Here is a 20,447-nt window from a genome sequence, read left to right on the forward strand (position 1 = left end):
TGACACTTAGAACTGCCATTTATTTATTTAACTTTGCTTTTAACTAATATCTTAATGTCTTTTATTTTCATATTTATTTTTATTTTTTATTTTATTTTCATGGTTTTACTTTTATCCCATTGTAAAGCACATGAAATTACATCATCTGTATGAAAAGTGCTCTACAAATAGTTATTATGTCTACAGAAAATCTCCTCAAACTCCTAATGAAGAAGAGTCACTGGCCTGCCTTCTTCGTGACTGCATCGATGTGTTAGGCCCTATGCTGACAGATCCAGTCCTTCAGAATACATTCCAGTAACTTTCCTAGCACTGATGTCCAGCTGACTTGTCTGTAGCTCCCAGACTAATACTTTCTACCTTTCTTAAACAGCAGAACAATTTTAACCACGTTCCAGTCTTCAAAAACTTCACCAGTGGTTTACAATGAAGCAAATGCCTCTGCAAGGTCCCCTGTATTTTCTTCTTCAGCCTGACATAGAATGTGAGGATGTACTTGGTCATGCGTTGGGAATTTATCCACCTTAATGCACTGCAAAGCTGCAAACCTCCCTGGTCATATGAATGTTCTCCAAAACATCTGCACTTATTTCCCTTATCACTTGAGCAACCATTATTTCCTCCTCAGTAAACACAGAGAAGAAATATTCATTAAAGATCCCACCCAATTCCTGCAGCTTGAGACATAAGCAGGACTACTGAGCTCTCAGGGGAACCTACCTTCTCCCTCGCCATCCATTTACTCTTAATATAAAACATCTTGGGGTTTTCCTTAACCTTATTTGCTACTTCATCTCATACCCTCTCTTTGCCTGATTTCCCTCTCAATGTATTTTTAATCTTTCTATAGTCATCAAGAAATTCACCTCCCCCCAACCTCGTAAAACCCAATGCATGCTTCCTTCTTTTTCTTGATCACAGCCTCAATATCTCTTGTCATCCAGGTTTCCCTAAACTTATCAAGTTTACTATTTGCCATAACAGGAATATGCTGCCTTGAGGATCTTGATATCTCACTATTAAAAGCCTCCCACTTGCCAGTCATTTCTTTTCCTTCAAGCTGCCTCTTCTAATTGATCACTGCCAGATTCTGCCTAATTCCCTCAAAATTATCCCTGCTCCACTTTAGGAACTTAATTTTGTTCTTTTCCATTACCATCTCAAAACCTATAGAATTATGGTCACTAGAACCAAAGCCTTTCCTGACAGTCACTTCAATAACCTGCCTTAACGCCGCGCCGGTGAACGCCTCGCCATCCCAGCCCGACGATCGCGCCGGTAAGGTCTGCACCTTCACCGCCTAGGTATGCGCGTGGGTGTACCTGCCTTCTCGGGATGGTCGACGGTCGTTCGACCGGCCCCCGTCATTTATGTGCACAGCAGTCCCATCCGCCGGCGGGAGACTCTGTCAATCGGTCATGGTGCAAACGTGTGAATGCCCAACGTCAACTCCGCCCAAAGCATGAAGCCCTCAGTCGGTAATCGGGCCGCCCCGCGGCAGACCCATCTACCTACCTCTGGAGATAGTAACGAGCCGAGCAGTTTGGCGCACGTGTCCAGACCGTCGCTTCACTCGGCCTCTCCCAAAGGTAGGACCGACCAAGCCGGATCGATCAGGAAACAGAGGTTTACGCGGGTGACACTCGCGAGGGCACCCGTGGCAGGCTCGCCCCCTCTCTGTCTTGGTGCACACAATGCCTCTTTACTTCTTGGATCGATATAAAGCTTTTGCCACTGTCGGTCTGCCGGCCGCCGCCCGCGGTCGGCGCTCAGACCCTGTCCGCAACCCCCGGTGCATTCTCGGACTTTGTCATTTTATTTCGGAAATAGGGAAAAAAACAATTTAACCAATTTACCCCCGGGATCAATAAATTATGACTATGACCTGCCTCATTTCCCAAGAGAAGGTCCAGTGGTCCCTCAGGAAATTTCCTGGAAATATTTCACAAATTCCACTTTGTTTAGGCCCTTAACACTCTGTGTGGCCCAATCAATACTGCAGCATTTAAAGTCTCCCACTAATACTAAGAGTAAGTTCTAAGAATAACTATGAGCAATTCCTCTACACATCTGCTCGTCAAGTTTCCACTGGCTATTGGAGATTCAATGATACAGCCCTACCAGAAGTGGTGCTTCCCTTCTTGTCCCAGGTGGTGAGGGTCTTTCGCAATGGATACTGCCTTCTTGAGACATTGCCTCTTGAAGATGGCCTCGAAGATGAGGAAGGTTGTGTCAGCTGATCTATCTCACTCCTGTATGTCTTCTGTATCACCATCTTCAGTTGGTTCTTTAATGACCTTCTCTTTATGATAATCTCACCACTGGGAAAACTTGGCAATGGTTGCACACTGTTTAGTTCTGCTATTCAGGTAATGAAACAGTTTTTGCCCATCTGCAGCAAGACCTGGATGACATTCAACATGCAACCATTTTAGCTGGTGTAGTCAGCCTGCACAGTCGTCAGACAGAGTGAGACACATGGGACTGTATCTCTGCCAACTATCCCCATGGCATGAGCTGTCAGGGAAATACAGGTCAAGCTGCAGGGAGTAGAAATGTGCAGCTGCAGCTTCCTGTGCTGGCTCATGTTAAAAAAAAACTTCTTGTCCTGGTGCAGACTTTGAAGCACATTTCCCAGTTATGGGTACATCTAAACTATAAACTTCTTTTAAAAAAGAAGGTAAAGAGCTTAATTTTCTGTTCATACTATTGACAGGAGAATGAGTATGATACTACTGGAAACAACTACTTTAGGTAGCTTAGTTTCTATGGAGGTTGTACAGAATAAATACAAATCTATCAGATACATTAACAAAAATAGACTATGCACAAAAATGGCTTCAAACAACTTACTTACATAAATACATTTAAAGTCCCCTCCTCTGTAATTTCATCCCTACTTTCTTCTATTTATTTTCGATAATTTGATCCTTCCAGTAAAATAGTGGGAATGAAGCTGTTACAGGAACTTTGGACATTCATTTGACAACATTGTCAACATTAAAGATTGTTACAAGGATTTCAGAGATGATTGGTGGCCCACCATGCTGTTTATTGCCTTATGGCTTCATGGGGCCTGCTTCACGCCTGGCTAGCACTGTCAAGTTGGGTGTGCTAATGGAGTGTTAAGGGCTGAAGTAAAATGCATCCTATCAATCCTTACATTGTGGGAAGTGCTATCAAAACGCAGGTTACTGCAAGCACCTAGATTTGCAAACACAACACAAGGTAGGGAGTCGGGCAGAGGTCCTTTATCTACTGGGTAGATAATAGACATCCATGTATTGGCTCCTCAAAAGGCAACGTTGCGCATGGGCTCTGTTGTTGGAAATTACATACATTTTTGATGTGCCTGTCAAAGCTGATGGACATACATAAGAAACACTTGGTTTATTAACATGTCTGCTGAAAAGGAGCAGAGAGAAATCATAGCCACTTCCATTTATATTTTTGCCAATTGTATCCTCGTGCAGTATCTAATTCTCAACGTATCAGCTTGTTTGGCAAAGCAATCTATTAGAGTCTGAGTGTTGTGGTTTCTACTCAGTTGGTGCATGCAGTCTGCCATACAAGCTCAAATTACTCTTATGGAGGTTAATTGTGAACCATACAAGATCCGACTACTGCCGTAATGGCTGTGGTAACAGAGCCTGAAGGGGCTTTGTGGGTGCATAGAACACCAGCTACCCATCCTTTAAGAGATTACCGGGGGCTGTGAAGTGCAAACCTGGGCTCAGAATGGCTTGGCAAAATGTAAGTACTGACATTCCTTAGGCTGGTCTCTGCACTGTCATTTTTAAGTACTTTTGTGTGTCAGTCATTTGGAGTCACAGGACACAATCCAAAGCCAGGGCAGCACTCCTCGAGGTCATCCTCCAAAGTCATTAACAGTCAGCAACCTGCTACTATCTATGTAGCAGCCATTGACAAACAGCAAAAAGTCCATAAAGGAAGTACACATTGCAAGGAATGCATTATAAAAGCAAAAGCAACAGGAGCAGAGTGGAGCAATTAGCCCACTGAGTCTGTTCATTGATTCATATGTGGCCTGAATACCACTTCCCCATTCCCTCCCCATGTCCCTGTCAACCTCTGCAACTCTCTGGAGTGGAGAATCCAAAGAATCACAAACATTTAGAAGAAATTCCTCCTCACCTCTTCCTTAAATGGGTGATCCCTTATTCTAAAAATTATTCCCCCCTCACCCCCCCCATATTTCCAGACAACACCCACCAGAAGAGATATTTTCTCTGTACCTACCCCGTCAGCTCGCACTCCAAATCAGTAACGTCACTTCACATTCATCCCAAGAATCTGTTTAGTGGACATTCCCTGTGCTGCATCTAATGCTGGTACAGTTTCCCTTAAATATAGACCAAAATTATATGCAATATTCCAGTAGAAATCTCACCAGTACCCTGAAAATTGTACAAAAATCCTCCTTAATGTTATATTTCATACCTCTAATAAACTTCAAACTTCAAAGTTCAAAGTAAACTTATTATTGAAGTACATATTTGTCATCACATGCAACCCTGAGAGTCGTTTTCTTGTAGGCATGCTCAGTAAGTCAAAAAACACAACAGAATCAATGAAGGACCGCACCAACAGGACGGACAAACAACCAATGTGCAAAAGACAACAAACTGAGTAAATACAAAAGAAAAAAAAAGAATATTAATAAATAAATAAGCAATAAATATTGATAACATGAAATGAGGAGTCCTTGAAAGTGAGCGATAGGTTGTGGGAACAGTTTGGTGATGGGGCGAGTGAAGTTATACCCACTGGTTCAAAGGGCTTATGCTTGAGGGATAATAACTGTTCCTGAACCTGATGGTGAAGGCCCTGAGGCTCCTCTACCTTCTTCCTGATGGCAGCAGTGAGAGGTGGTGGAGGTCCTTGAAGTTGGATGCTGCTTTCCTGTGACAGGACGCGTCTCAATGGTGGGGAGGGCTTTACCTGTGATAGACTGCGACATATCCACTACTTTTTGTAGGATTTTCTGTTCAAGGGCATTGCTGTTTCAATACCAGGCCTTGATGCAACCAGTCAATATACTCCTCATCACACACCTACAGAAGTTTGTCAAAGTTTTAGATGTCATGCTGAATCTGTAAACCTCTGAGGAAATAGAGGTGCCACCGTGCTTTCTTTGTAATTGCTCTAGACCCAGGACAGATCCTATGAAATGATAACACAGAGGGATTTAAAGTTTCTGACCCTCTCCACCTCTGATCTCCCGGTAAGGATTGACTCATAGACCTCTGGTTTCCTCCTCCTGAAGTCAATAATCAGCTCCTTGACAACATTCCATTTGCCTTCCTCAATACTTTATGCACCTGAACGCCAACTTTATGTGTTGCACGCATTAGGACCTCCAGGTTGTTTGGTCTGACAACATTTTGCGGTTTTGCTCTGTTTAAATATTAATTTACACAAGGACAATCAGTTGACATTGACATGCTTTGTGTCATAGCTGCATGAGCGAATATACTCTGGGATGTTGATTTGGTGCTCTCTATCGTTCTGTGTCTGTGGTTAAGTGGATGGTCAGAAACAGATGGAAGGTTTAATGGAGATTGCAAACGGAATGAAAGACTGGAATTGTTTGAAAGCAAAATCCGGTTGTTGCTCACTGATTTCCAGATCAAAGACAAATCTTGCTTTATATTCTCTTTTCCTCCACCTCTTCTCCATTCTGATGAGCCGGTGCTGGCAAATACTGAGCCAGGTAGTTCAGCAGGTTGTGGAATAAAACAAACTTGGTGACTTGCTCTGTTGTATGATGCGAGGTTGTTTTACAGTGGCCAGGGTAATGTTTGAGGATACCTCAGTCAGGCTGTAGTTGGTTGCATGACTCACCACGTGTAGTTGCTCCTTGCCAACAACATTGTGTTCTCACATGTGTGGATTTCAAGCAGGGGTTGGGTGCTGACAGGATAGTCCTTACGTTCAAGTTTGCTTTGAGGGAGGTGAAGGGTAGAATATACTGGTACAAAATAAAATCACAAAACAAGAGAAAATCTGCAGATACTGGACATTCAAGCAAAACACAGAATGCTGGAGGAACTCAGCAGGCCAGACAGCATCTATGGAAAAGAGTCCAGTCGACGTTCTGGGTGCGACCTTACAGCAGTCCTGCTGAAGGGTCTCAGTTGGAAACGCCGAATGTACTTTTTTCCATAGATGCTGTCTGACCTGCTGAGTTCCTCCAGCATTTTGTGTGTGGTTCAAAATAAAAGCCCCATTTGCTGCCACCTGGGTCTTCAAAAATGTTCATTGTTATGATTTCAAACCAACTATACATTCAGATGGTCTTGTAATCTCTTTTGCAATGTTGCAGCCTCAATACACGTGTCATTGAAATCCTGCATCGCCACATGCCCACTATCATTCATATCCATCTTCATGAGACTGTACCTCAAAAAGGTGGCATCTATCACTAAGGACCAGGAGTATCTGGGACATGTCTTCTTCTTGTTACTGCCATCCGAACGGAAATGCAGGAGTCAGAAACAGCTGCTTCCCTTCTGCCATCAGATTTCTGAATGGCCCACTGTTTGTTTTGCAATATTTATTTATTTAATATAATTTATGGTAATTTTATGTCTTTGCGTTGTTCTGCTGCTCAAAACAATAAATTTCATGTCCGTAAGGTCATAAGACAGAGGAGCAGAATTAGGCCATTCGGTCCATTGAGTCTGCTCCACCATTTCATTCTGGGTGATTTATTATACCTCTCAATCCCATTCTCCTGCCTTCTCCCTGTAACCTTTGACGCCTAGGTTATTAAAAGAAACTATAAACATCTGACTTAAATATGCTCAACGACTTGGCCTGTACGGCTATCAGTGGCAATGAAATCCACAGATTCACCACCCTCTGGCTAAAGAAATTTTTCGTCATCTCTGTTCTAAATGCATGCCCCTCTGTTCTGAGGCTGTCCCCTTTGGTTCTAGACTCACCACCACAGGAAACATCCACTCTATTCTACACACCTTTATTTCTTCTATCAAAGACGCTTCCCTATACTACCTTCCGCACCCCCCCCCCCATTTCGTTGCCCGTTCTCCCGATCTGTTTAAGTCTTTCTGCAGGCACTGCTTTCTCAACACTACCTGCTCCTTCACCTACCTTTGTGCCATTCACAAATTTGGCCACAAAGCCATCCTTCATCCAAATCACTGACATGTAATGTGAAAAGAAGTGGTCCCAACACTGACTCCTGCGGCACACCATTAGTCAATCGCAGCCAACCAGAAAAGGCCACCTTTATTCCCACTCTTTCTCCTAGTCAGTCAACCAATCTTGTACCCACGCTAGTGACTTTCCTGTATACCGTGGGCTGCTATCTTGTTAAGCAACATCATGTGTGGCACCTTGTCAAAGGCCTTCCAAAATTCCAAATAAACAACATCTACTGACTCTCCTTTGTCTATCCTGCTTGTTAGTTCCTCAGTGTATTCTATCAGTTTCATCAGACAAGATTTCCCCTGAAGGAAACAATGCTGACTTTGGCCTATTTTGTCATGTGCTTCCAAGTACCCCAAAACATCTTCTTTAATAGTAGACTCCAACACCTTTCCAACCACTGAAGTCAAGCTTATAATTTCCTTTCTCCTGCCTCCCTCCTTTCTTAAAGAGTGGAGTGACATTTACTGTTTTCCAGTCCTCCAGTACCATTCCAAAATTTAATGATTCTTGAGAGATCATTATGAATGTTAGAGTGAGTTTTTGGGTAGATGATTCATTTACACTTAAATGACTCTGGCCACCAGTCCTCTGTTTGACTAAGTACTGTGGATTGAGTTCACAACAATGCATTTCCTAAAACCTGTGAGTATCGGAATACTAGCCAGACGCTGCAGATGGAAGTGTGAAGTTTACAGGAAGTTTCAAAGACAGCCTTATCTATACTTTATAAAAATTAATTGTCCTCTATGTTAGCATGTAAAATACCATATAACTGTACTGTGGATTTGACTTGCACTCCTAAAGGCTATGAGTACCAACCCAGAAATGTTGGCGTCGGGAGGAAAGGATGAAGTCAGAAGGTGTGAAGTTTGTATGTAGTTTCAAAAGGAAGCATTGTCTATAACTTTGTAAATAGTGATTGCCCTTTGTGTTTAGCATATAAATATTGAGCCCACATTGGGCTAGCAGACCTTTCCACCAAAAGTGTCTCCGTCTGTATGATGCCTGCTGTACCTTGTTGTGTTGAATAAAGAAGCTGTTTTGTATCTACCAGTGACTCTGTCTGTCCGGTGATTTCATCCATGTCACAACAACTAATGCCTCCACAATCTCTTCAGCTACCTCTTTCAGAACCCTGAGGTGTAGTCCATCCGGTCCAGGTGACTTATCTATCTTCAGACTATTCTGCCTCCCAAGCACCTTCTCCTTAGTAATAGCAACAACACTCACTTCTTCCCCCTGGCACTCTCACATTTCTGGCGTTCTGCTAGTGTCTTCCACAGTAAGTACTAAATAAATACTTATCAAGTTTGTCTGCCATTTCTTTGTCTCCCATTACTATCTCTCCAGCATCATTTTTCAGTAACATGAGATCCACTCTCATTTCTCTTTTACTCTTTATATATCTGAAAATGCTTTCTGTATCTTCTTTTATATTATTAGCTCACTTACTTCATCTTTTCTCTCTTTATGTCTTTTAGTTGCTTTTTAAAAGCTCCTCAATTCTCTATTTACCCACTAATTTTTCTCTATTATATGCCCTCTCTTTTTCTTTTACGCTGTCTTTAACTTCCCTTGTTAGTCACAGTTGCCTCTTCCTCCCTTTAGAATACCTCTTCATCTTTGGGAGGTATCTTTCCTGTGCCTTCTGAATTGCTCCCAGAAACTCCAACTATTGCTGTTCTGCCATCATCCCTGCTAGTGTCTCCTTCCAATCATCCTCTCTCATGCCTCTATAATTCCCTTTCCTCCATGGTAATACTGATACATCTGATTTTAGCTTCTCCTTCTCAAACTGCAATTCTATCATATCATGATCATTGTCTCGTAAGGGTTCCTTTACCCTAAGCTTCCTAATCAAATATGGGTAATTTCATAACACCCAATCCAGAATTGACATTCCCTCAGTGGGCTCAACCACAAGCTGCTCTAAAAAGCCATCTTGTAGATAGTCTACAAATTCTCTCTCTTGGGATCCAGCCCAACCTGATTTGTGTGGCCCTTGTGTTTACTCTACTACACAATAAAGTAATGGCTGGACTATACCTCAGTGCTACTTCCCTGCAGTAACTCTATACTATTCCTGGTAGGTAACAATTTCTGAAGATTCATCACCCTCCAAGAGAAGCTTCCTCAGGAATGGCTAACCTTGAACCCTTAATCTCTATATCTACTCTGTCAACCCCTGGAAGGAATTTTTTAATGTTGCAATGAAATCATGTCTCATTTGTCAGAGCTCAAGAGGCATCAAATCAACATTGTAGAGGGTTGATGCCACAATCTGCCGACTGTTCACAATTTCTGCACAATCTCAAACCATTACATTTCTGTTAACAATGCACATACACATATCTTTCACCATGATGGAACTATTCTCCACCATCACTGTCCATTACCTGGTTATACTTATTCTCCCATTTCACAACTAGCCTTTGACTCCGCTCATTTCCTCCAAAGTCCTTCCTGCGCCCCACCCTGCTACAGATACTTGTTTTATTCTCTCCACTTCTTTCATGTTTGATTTCTAGCTTTTCTCATTTCCGATAAAAAGGTCATCAACCTGAACAGTAAACTGTGTTTCTCTCCGCACAGGTGCTGTTTGACCTGCGGAGTATTTTCCATTTTCTCTGGTTTTATTTAATTATTGCTGGAATATTGGGGCAGGACTCTAGCCTGGCAGTTAGCGCAACTCTATCACAGCACCAGCGACTATTGTCCAATTCCTTCGCTGTCTGTCAGGAGTTTGCATGTGCTCCCTGTGACTGAGTTGGTTTCCTCTGGGTGTTCTGGCTTCTTCCCACATTCTTAAGATGTATGGGTGAGTAGTTTAATTGGTCACATGGGTGCAACTGGGTGGTGGGGTGGAGATACATCTTTACCAAAGGATGAGGAAGGCACTCCTTCCCTCTGCTAGGCTGCAGGTCACCCTTGGGCAAGGTGTAGCGCCTGTAGCAGGTGGTGAATGAGCAGATGGTGCATAACACAAGTCCTAGTTATGTGATCACTGATGCCAGGCAGACAATCTCTCAAGAGTTTTGATAATGGCTGGTTTCACCCATCTTTTCAATACACTGCCCAGAAGAAGGCAATAGCAAACCACTTCTGTAGAAAAGTTTGCCAAGAACAATCATGATCATGGAAAGACCATGATCGCCGACATCATATGACATGGCACATAATGGTGGTGATGATGATGATGGTGATGCCGGCCTTGTAGGACTGGAAGGTCTTGTTACGTGCTGTATTACTAAATAAAATGTGTTTGCTTCATGTTAAACATATAAACTAATATAAAATTGCTAGACTCAGGGGTAGACTCTAGCTCCAGAAATGGATTTACCATAGCACTTAATGAGATGGTGAAGCCCAGGAGATCTCAATGACAGCTCAGTTCCTCCTGGGCTCCATTGTATTTTTATAACAGTTGCAGTGGGAGTCTGCTGGGCAATTTACATTATTCAAGATGGAACCTCTACTGGAAGGCTGAAGAGATATAAAAGGAATCCCTACATTAATATTCCCATTCCTTTGACTGATTTGATATTTTAAAGACAGGTATGCTAAGTATATAAGAAACAGAAGCAGGCATATCTTCATTCTACCATTCAATAAGATCATGGTCAATTCATCACCTCAGTGCCATATTCTAGCATTGGGCCTATATCTCTTGATTCCCCAATTCCTGAGATCTCTGGTTTGAGACGGGCTTCGTATGGGGGTCTAGTGGGCTGAGAGAGAATCCTACAGCAGTGTGGTCTGGATTGTTTCCCTTTCACAAAGGTGGAGTTGAGGTTAACCCGTTTCTTTTAATATTTCAGGCATTGTTGGCATGACCAGATTTTGTTGCCCTTTCTCCACTGTCTCTGAAGAACAGAGCCCATTCCAGAGGGCATACTCAGAGTCAATATCAGGGATGGAGTCACATCGAGTCTAGATCAGGCAAGGAGACACAGAGACTGCAGGTGATGGGATCTGGAGCAGAAAACAAAGTACCATAGGTCAGCGGAGGGAAATGGACTGCCAATGTTTTGGGTTGAGATCCTTCATCTGGATTGAATGATAGAAAGCAGATGGCCAGTAGAAAGAGGTGTGGGGAAGGGATAGAACAGACATTGGAAAGGGATTGATAGATCCAGGGTAGAGGAGTGATGGTGACGGGTGATAAGCGAATGGAGGAGGAAGAGTGGACAGGGCAACAGATGCTGGAAGGCGATAGCTGGAGGGAACAGAGGGCTACAGATGATGGAATTTGATAGGAAAGGAAGGTGGAACAAGGAACCAAATCGGAGGTAGGGTGAGCAGATGTGAACAGTGGGGGCAGGGAGCGCTTAGTGGGAGGAGTGTGGATAGGCAGATGGATTGGATAGCCCAAGGCAAAGAAACAGGGTGAAGGTGGGTGGGGTGAGGAACTACAGGGGTTCAGGGGGTGAAAGGACAAGTGTACAGGGGGAGCAGGTTGAATTGGAGAATTTAGGTAACGATGCCAAATTTCTCTCCCTTCAGGGCATTTTTAATAACACGGTGCTCATCACTTCTCAGACTCTTTTTTATATTCTCAATATGAATTTAATTTTGATAGCTGCTGTGATGGGGTTTGAACAAAATTTTCTGTATTTAGGCTTCTGGATAACTAGTCCAGCAATCTAATCACTGCACCTAGTGGTGGGCAATAGTGGCATTTGGATCCATAGAGGTGGATATACTTGGAAACACAATTGCCCAGGAATAAAGCAGTCTATAAAAAGTGGTGGATAGAGCCCAGTCCATCATTGGCAAAGCCCTCCCCACCATTAAGCACACTTACATGGAGCGCTGCCACAAGAAAATGGCATCCAGCATCAAGGACCCCGTCATCCTGGCCACGCTCTCTTCTCACTATTACCATTGAGCAGGAGATATAGGAGCCTTAGGTCCTACTCCACCAGGTTCAGACACAATTATTATCCTAGAACAATCAGGCTTCTGAGCTGGTGTGGATAACTTCACTCTCCAGAACTCAGAACTGATTCTACAATCTATAGACTCGTTTTTAATCACTCTACAACTCATGTTCTCAGTTTTTTTTATGATTTGCACAATCTGTCTCCTTTTGCATATTGGTTGTCTGTCAGTCTTTACTCATTTATAATTTTTCATCAATATTATTTTATTTCTTTATTTTCCTGCAAAGGCCTGCAAGAAAATGAATCTCAATGCAGTATATGGCAATATGTAAGTACCTACTTCAACTTTTCTGATAGCTCTTATGCTTCCCAGTGAGATATGAAAGCAAGAATACAGATTTAAATTTGAGCTAGTATCTAATGTGAGACAGCATATATAGAGTTAATTTGGAATAATAGGCTTTAGACTGATTGAATATTTTGAAGAACAGGAAAATGGAAATTAGCTAGGAGCATGGTGGAATTATTATCTCTACTCTTAAGGCAGGCTTAATTTCCTGCTTGCACCATTCAACAATTTTATTTCCTTTATGAAACTTTCATTAACCACATGCAGAACAGAGCAGTCTTCCAAAGAGTTCATGGGAAAATGTTCTGAAGTGAAATCTTCACAGAACACCCTGCTCATCCCCACTCCAGTTGGTGCAACGGTACCCCAATGCCCTATTGAACAATCTCAAAATGGATTCACTCCTTTACACCCACAGTAGGAACTCACACTGTGATGTTAGTGTTACAAATTAATTAAGTTGCCACTCTCTCCTTTCAGTGACTACACCTCCCGACCATCAGTAACTTACCTGGAACATGTCATTTGCACACTTCCGACACAGGTTATGCTGACATGGAAGAATAACAACTGGTTTGGAGAATAATTCTAAACAGATTGGGCAGATCAGCTGCTTTTCCAGGTTGTCCATGGTTTGACGATCATTGGATAAAAGGTTATAATCCATGGAAGCTGTCATGTCAGAAAACTTTAGGATTTAGGTCTAACTTGTACAATTACTTTCAGAAATTAAACTGTGTCCAGCTTCTCTTCCTTCCTTCCTTACTTGCCCTGAGGTTGTGGCCTGATTGACTAGAGCACTTCTTGGTGTTTGTGCATTGTCTTTGATTGGGTTGGTGGGGTTGATGTTGTTTTTAGCACCACGACGTCAGCCGTTGCTATGCTTGCTTACTTTGCTGTGTCCTTATATGAAACTGACACTGACTGATGTTGACTTCCAGAGCTGCTGTCTGCCCTCTCCCTGTCCCTCCAATCTTACACCTGTCAGCACTCAGATCCAAAACAGCTGTTTCTCTGAACACTGACATACAAAAAAAAAAGTTCTTTTACCAGAATTAATCAAAACAATCTGTAGGAGAACTGCAAATGACAACTTCCCAAATTCAAAGCCCCCAAAACTGTGTTGTTCTGAGGTGTATATTTTGCTTTATTAAAATATTTTGATGTCAGGACCGTGACCACTGACAATCTTGACAGTTCTGCACAGACTCACTTGATCCTGGAATGAAGCCAGAGTTTTAAATAGCACAGAGATACTGTACACAGTGTGTACTTATTGTACTGAATAAGCAGACTTCACCATTGCAATCTGTTTAACTGTAAAAGGTGAAAGTTTTCAGTCTAATAAAATCTTCATGCATATAGTTTAGCATAGAATGTGGATAAATATGCCAATGAACAACGTTTTCAACATAGAAATATTCTGATAAATGAAATGCAATTTCAAATCATAAACAAGTTTTATTATTATGTTTATAATGTTACTAACTTGAAGATTCCAGTATTAAACATTATCAGTTATTATTCCTTGAATTTATTTCATATTCTCCAATTCAACTTTCTCTCTTATAGGACTCCTTTTGTACTCTTGCCTTGCTGAATTTTGGTTTTCAGGGTCAAAGACAATATAACGCTAATTTAATTAATCCCATCTGATCTTGGGAAAGTCCTATACAATGCCTGTAGCCTTTCGCAATCGGAAACAGTGAGTCCTGTTTTCAAATTATCAGCATTCGTTCATCCCTGTACTTAGAGAGGAGAACTTGGCCCAGCCTGAGTGCCAACAAGCTCACTTTGGCTGATTAGCTGGGATCCCACAGCAAGTGAGTCATCTACTGACATTCAGGATCTTTCTGCTCGCACTCACATGGGTCCCAGCTGTGCCTGCCTTTTTGTTGGGCTACGTAGAAAGTCTATGTTGCAAGCCTACTCTGGTGACTGCTCCCCACTTTTCCTACACTACATCAACGACTGCATTGGTGCTGCTTCCTGCACCCTTGCGGAACTCGTCGACTTCATCAACTTTGCCTCCAACTTCCACCTTGCCCTCAAATTTATCTGGTCCATTTCTGACACCTCCCTCCACTTTCTCAGTCTCTCTATCTCTGTCTGGAGACAGTTTATCTACTGATGTCTATTACAAATCCACGGACTCTACAGCCACCTGGACTATACCTCTTCCCACCCTGTTACTTGTAAAAACATCCCCTTCTCTCAATTCCTCCGTCTCTGCCACATCTGATCTCAGGATGAGGCTTTTCATTTCAGAATGAAGGAGGTGTGCTCATTCTTCAAAGAAAGGGGCTTCCCTTCCTCCACCTCAGTGGTATCTCTTCCACTTCACACACATCTGCTCCACCCCACCCTCCCGCTACCCTACCAGGGATAGGGTTCCTCTTGTATTCACCTACCATCCCACCAGCCTCCGTATCCAGCCTCCCTCCAGCACCCAGGACGTGCCCTTTTCTCACTGTCACCATCAGGTAGGAAGTACAGAGGCCTGAAGGCACACATTCAGCAATTCAGGAACAGCTTCTTCCCCTCTGCCTTCTGATTCCTAAATAGACATTGAACCCTCAAACACTACCTCATTTTTAAAATGTACATTATTTCTGTTTTTGCATGATTTTTAAACTATTCGATATACATACTCTGTAATTGATTGAATGATCTATTGTTATTTTTTTTCTTATTCTATATTATGTATTGCACTGAACTGCTGCTGCTAAGTTAACAAATTTCACGACACATGCCGATGATAATAAACCTGATTCTGATTCTAATTCTCCATAACTTCTGCCATCTTCTACGGGATCCCACCACCAAGCACATTTCCACCCCCCCACCTTCATTTTCTGCTCTTCACAGGGATCGCTCCCTAAAGAACTCCCTTCTCCATTTGCCTCTCCCCACTGATTTACCTCCTGGTACTGATCCTTGCATGTGGAACAAGTGCTACACCTGCCCCTACACTTCCTCCCTCACTACCATTCCGGGTCCTAAAGAGTCCTTGCAGGTGAGGCAACACTTCACCTGTGAGTCTGTTGGGGTTATTTACTGTGTTCAGTGCTCCTGTTGTGGCCTCCTGTATATTGGTGATATTTGACGTAGATTGGGAGACCATTTCGCCGAGCACCTATGCTCTGTCCGCCAGAAAAAGTGGGATCTACCAGTGGGCACCCATTTTAATTCCACTTCTCATTCCCATTCTGATATGTCTGTCCATGGCGTCCTCTACTGTCGCAATGAAGCTACACTCAGATTGGAGGAGCAACACCTTATATTTCCCCTTAGGTAGCCTCCAACCTGATGGCATGAATATCGATTTCTCAAACTTTCGGTAATGTCTTCCCCTCCCCCACCCCCCAGCAGTCCCAATCCCCTTTTCCCTCTCTCACCTTGCCTGCCGATCACCTCCCTCTGGTGCTTATCCCCCCTTTTCTTTCTTCCATGGCTTCCTGCCCTCTCGTATTAGATTCCCCCTTCTCCAGCTCTGTATCTCTTTCATCAACCAACTTCCCAGCTCTTTACTTCACCCCTCCTGGTTTCACCTATCACCTTGTGTTTCTCCCTCCCTCTCCCCACTTTCTTCTCATCTTTTTTTCTCCAGTCCTGATGAAGGGTCTCAGCCCGTAAAATCAACTGTACTCTTTTCCATAGATGCTACCTGGCCTGCTGAGTTCCTCAAATAAGGAATACTCTCCACTTGTCTGGATGAGTCCAGCACCATCAGCTCTCAAGAAGCTCAACATGATCTAACAGTTGGCTGTTTAATTAGTACCCTCTCCACCACGTTAAACATTTATTTCCCCCTTCGTTGGTGGACAGTGGCTGAAATGCATATCATCTGAGATGATACACTCCCTTTAAACTTTTGATTGTGTGGCTAAGAACAACTCCAAAGCAATATTTAAGATTGCAGATGAGACCACTGTTGCTAGCCACAACATAGCTGGTGACAAGTCAGCATATAGGAGGGAGGTTGAAAACCTGGTTGAATGGTGCAAAAATTAGAAACCTCTCACTCAATGTCAGCAAGTGAAAAGAGCCTACAGGAGAAGAAGCTGGAGATCCATGAGCCAGTCTTCATTAGAGGATCAGAGATAGAGAGGGTCAGTAACTTTAAATTCCGTAGTGTTCTCATGACAGAGGATCTGTACTGGGACCAGCATGTAAGTGCCATCACAAAGAAGGTACAACTGTGCCTCTACTCTCTTAGGAGTTTGTGTAGAGTTGGCATGTCATCTAAAATTTGACAAGCTCCTGTAGATGCACAGTGGAGAGTATTCTGACTGACTGCATCACAGCCTGGGATGGGCATACCAATGCTCAGGAATGGAAAAGTCTACAAACTTGGTGGATAGCAGCCAGTCCATCACAGGAAAAGCCCTCGTATTTGTTGAGCACATCTACAAGAAATGCTGCCACAAGACCACAGCATCCATCATCAAAGACCCCCATCATGGTCTCTTCTTGCTACCACCATTGGGTAGGTGGTTCAGGAGCCTTAGGACCCACACCACCACCTTTAGGAACAGTTATTACCTTACAACCATAAGGCTCTTGAAACATCGTGGACAACTTCATCACCTCAACACTGAACTGACTCCACAACCTGTAGCCTCACTCACAAGTACTCTGCAACTCATCTTCTCAGTATTGTATCCTTACCTTTTTATTATTGGCACTATTTGTTTTCTTTATCACATTGGTTGTTTGGCAATCTCTGTTTGATTGTATTTCTTTATTTTCCTGTAAATGGCCTCAAGAAAATGAATCTCAAAGTAGTATATGCTGACATATTTGTACATTGATAATAAGTTGACTTTGAATAAAGAGGTTAGCAGGGGAACAGAGAGAACATGTTCCCCCTCCAAGTCACACTCCATCCTGACTTGAAAATACATACAGTGGGTTCCAGTTAATTGGGTCATCAGTTTACTGGAGCAGCTATTTATTTGGGACAACTCTTAAAGGACAAAAACTAATCAAGAAAGTAGCTGGGATCTCCTTTGTTTATTTGGTACACTATGCTGCTGGGACAGGAGGTTGTTACCAACAGTTTTTAACTAACGTCAGTGCACATGTGACTGTTAGATACTACATAGATCTTAGAGTGAATTGTTTATAAATAGCATCAGTTGCATGTGTTCGTGTTTGAAAAAGTGATTTTTGTCACTGATAATTGGTGAGAAATAAGCAATAAGACAACTCAGAACTGTTTTGCTTAATGAGGTTTCAAGCATTCAGGCTTGAATGGCCTGAAGTGAAAATGAAACTATTTTGCTACTTCAAGAAGTAAGGAACTAGGAAGAATTCAAAGGTATCAACAACCACCCTGAATGTTACAATGAAAATGACGATTTGGAGGATGCAATTGTTGGAAGCATTGTATGAAGGCACTCCATTATCTGCACTAGACATCTGTGCTGAGTTTGTTTATTTACAGTCAATCAAAAGAAAACAGCAGTGTACACTGAATGTACAAGTATTGGTAAACTCCTAATGAACTATAGTCACTGCTATGCATTCTTTGTAATTGCATTAATATGACAGACCCAGGATAGATCTTCAGAGATGTTGACACCCAGGAACTTGAAATTGCTCACCCTTTCCACTGCTGATCCCTCTATGAGGACTGGTGTGTGTTCCCTCAACTTCCCTTCCTGAAGTCCAAAATCAATTCCTTGGTGTTACTGATGTCGAGTGCAACATTGCTATTGTGACACCACTCTACCAGCTGATCTATCTTACTGCTGTACGCCTCCTTGTCACTATCTGAAAATCTGCCAACAATAGTTGTGTCATCAGCAAATTTATAGATGGTGTTTGAGCTGTGCCTAGCCCCACAGTCGTGGGTTTAGAGAGAGTAGAGCAATGGGCTAAGCACACATCCTTGAGGTGCACTAGTGCTGATTGTGAGCAAGAAGATGTTATTTCTGATCTGCACTGACTGTGGTTTCCCTATGAGCCCGTCAAGGATCTAGTTGCAAAGGGAGGTACAGAGGCCCAGGTGTAGGAGCCTGTTAGAACTGAGGACGACATGGTGTTGAACGCTGAGCTTCAATCAATAACCAGCAGCCTGATGTAGGTATTAGTATTGTCCAGGTGATCCAAGGCCAAGTGGAGAGCCAGTAAGATTGCAACTACTGTAGACCTATTGTGACGATAGGCAAATTGCTGTGGGTCCAGGTCCTTGCTTAGGCAAGAATTGATTCTGGCCATGACCAACCTCTCAAAGCGCTTCATCACAGTAGATGTGAGTGCAGCTGGGTGATAGTCATTAAGCTTGCTCACCCTGCTCTTCTTGGGCACCATTATGATCATTGACCTTTTGAAGCGGGTGGGAACCTCTGAGTGCAGCAGTGAGAGATTGAAGATGTCCTTGAACACTCACGCCAGTTGGCTGGCACAGAGCCCTCCAAGATACACCAGCAGGGCCTAACAGTTTGTGAGGGTTCACCCTCAGGAAAGATGTTCTGATGTTGGCCTCTCAGACAGAGATTTCAAGGATTTGCACAGGTGTAGCTTTGTCCTCCTTTCAAAGCACGCATAAAAGGTGTTGAGCTAATCTGGGAATTCATCACAGCCATTCATGATCTTAGGTTTTGCCTTGTAGAAAATAATGGCCTGTAAACCCTGCCATAGCTGGCATGCATCCAATTCCATCTCTAACTTCAATTGGAACTGTTTTTTTCACTCTTAAAATAGCCTTCCGTAGGTTGTACCTGTATAGTTCTGGATCACTGGTCTTGATTGCCACAGATCCAGCTCTCAGCAGACTATGAATCTCCTTGTTCACCTACAGCCTTTGGTTTCGGTATGTCCAGTACGCTCTCAAAGGTACACACTCATCCACAGAGGTCTTGATGAAGTCAATGAAAATTTTTGCAGATTCAAGGACGAGTCCCTGAATATTGTCCAGTCCACTGACTCAAGGCAGTCCTGTAAGTGCTCCTCCTTCTTCCTTGATCACACCTTCCTGACCTTCAACACTGCTTCTGCGGTCTTTAGTCTCTGCCTGTTCACTGGGAGTAGAAGTACAACCAGGTGATCAGACTTCTCCCAAGTATGGGCAAAGGATGGCACTGTAAGCATTATTGATGGTCAAGTGTGTTGTCTCCTCTGTTCCACAGGTGATAGTTTGGTGGTAGTTGTTCAGAGACTTCTTCAAGCTGGCCTGGTTGAAATCCCTGCAATGATAGGGAAGGCATCTGGCTGCACTATTTCATGCCTGCTTAATACAGCGCTAAGCTCCTTCAGTGCCTACCTGACATTGGCCTGAGATGGAATGTACACTGTTGCCAGGATGATGGCTGAAGACTCCCTTAGCATATAAAATGGATGACACTTGACTGCTGGATGTTCCAGGTTGGGTGAGCAGGATTGAGACAGAACCACCACATCTGTGTACCACAGTGAGTTAATCATAAAGCATTCTCCACTTACTAAGGAGAAGGTACTTGGAAAACTGAAAGGTCTGAAGGTAGGTAGGTCACCTGGTCCAGATAGACTACACCCCAGGGTTCTGAAAGAGGTAGCTGAAGAGATTGTGGAGGCATTAGTAATGATCTTTCACGAATCACTATATTCTGGAATAGTTCCAGAGGACTGGAAGTATCATTTCACTCTTCAAGAAGGGAGAGAGGCAGAGGAAAATAAATTGTAGGCCAGTTAGCCTGACCTTAGTGATGGGAAAAATGTTGGAGTTGATTGTTAAAGATGTGGTTTCAGGTGAAGGCACATTACAATATAGGCTAAAATCAGTGTAAGGGAAAATCTTGTCTGACAAATCTGTTGGAACTCTTTGAAGAAATAACAAGCAGGATAGACAAAGGAGAATCAGTGGATGTTGTGTACTTGGATTTGAGAAGGCCTTTAACAAGGTGACAGACATGAGGCTACAAGATAAGAGCCCATGGTATTGTAGGAAAGATACTAGCATGGATAGAGCATTGCTGATTGGCACGAGGCCAAGAGTGGTAATAAAGGGAGCCTTTTCTGATTGGCTGCCTGTG

General features: G+C 43.0%; 1 protein-coding gene across 6 annotated transcripts in view; it reads right to left on the minus strand.

The window, feature by feature from the left end:
• Positions 1-13,238, minus strand: part of trim55a (tripartite motif containing 55a) — an 83,680-nt gene extending 70,442 nt beyond the window's left edge. For all 6 annotated transcript variants that reach the window (XM_072255467.1, XM_072255288.1, XM_072255648.1 and 3 more), the window contains exon 1: positions 12,941-13,238. In XM_072255467.1, coding sequence (XP_072111568.1) covers positions 12,941-13,108 — 168 coding nt within the window. In that variant the 5' untranslated portion in view covers positions 13,109-13,238. The remainder of the gene's footprint in view (positions 1-12,940) is intronic.
• Between the last annotated feature and the right edge of the window lie 7,209 nt (positions 13,239-20,447).

The sequence above is a fragment of the Mobula birostris genome, chromosome 1 (genome assembly GCF_030028105.1).
Source record: "Mobula birostris isolate sMobBir1 chromosome 1, sMobBir1.hap1, whole genome shotgun sequence".
Classification (NCBI taxonomy): Eukaryota; Metazoa; Chordata; class Chondrichthyes; order Myliobatiformes; family Myliobatidae; genus Mobula; species Mobula birostris.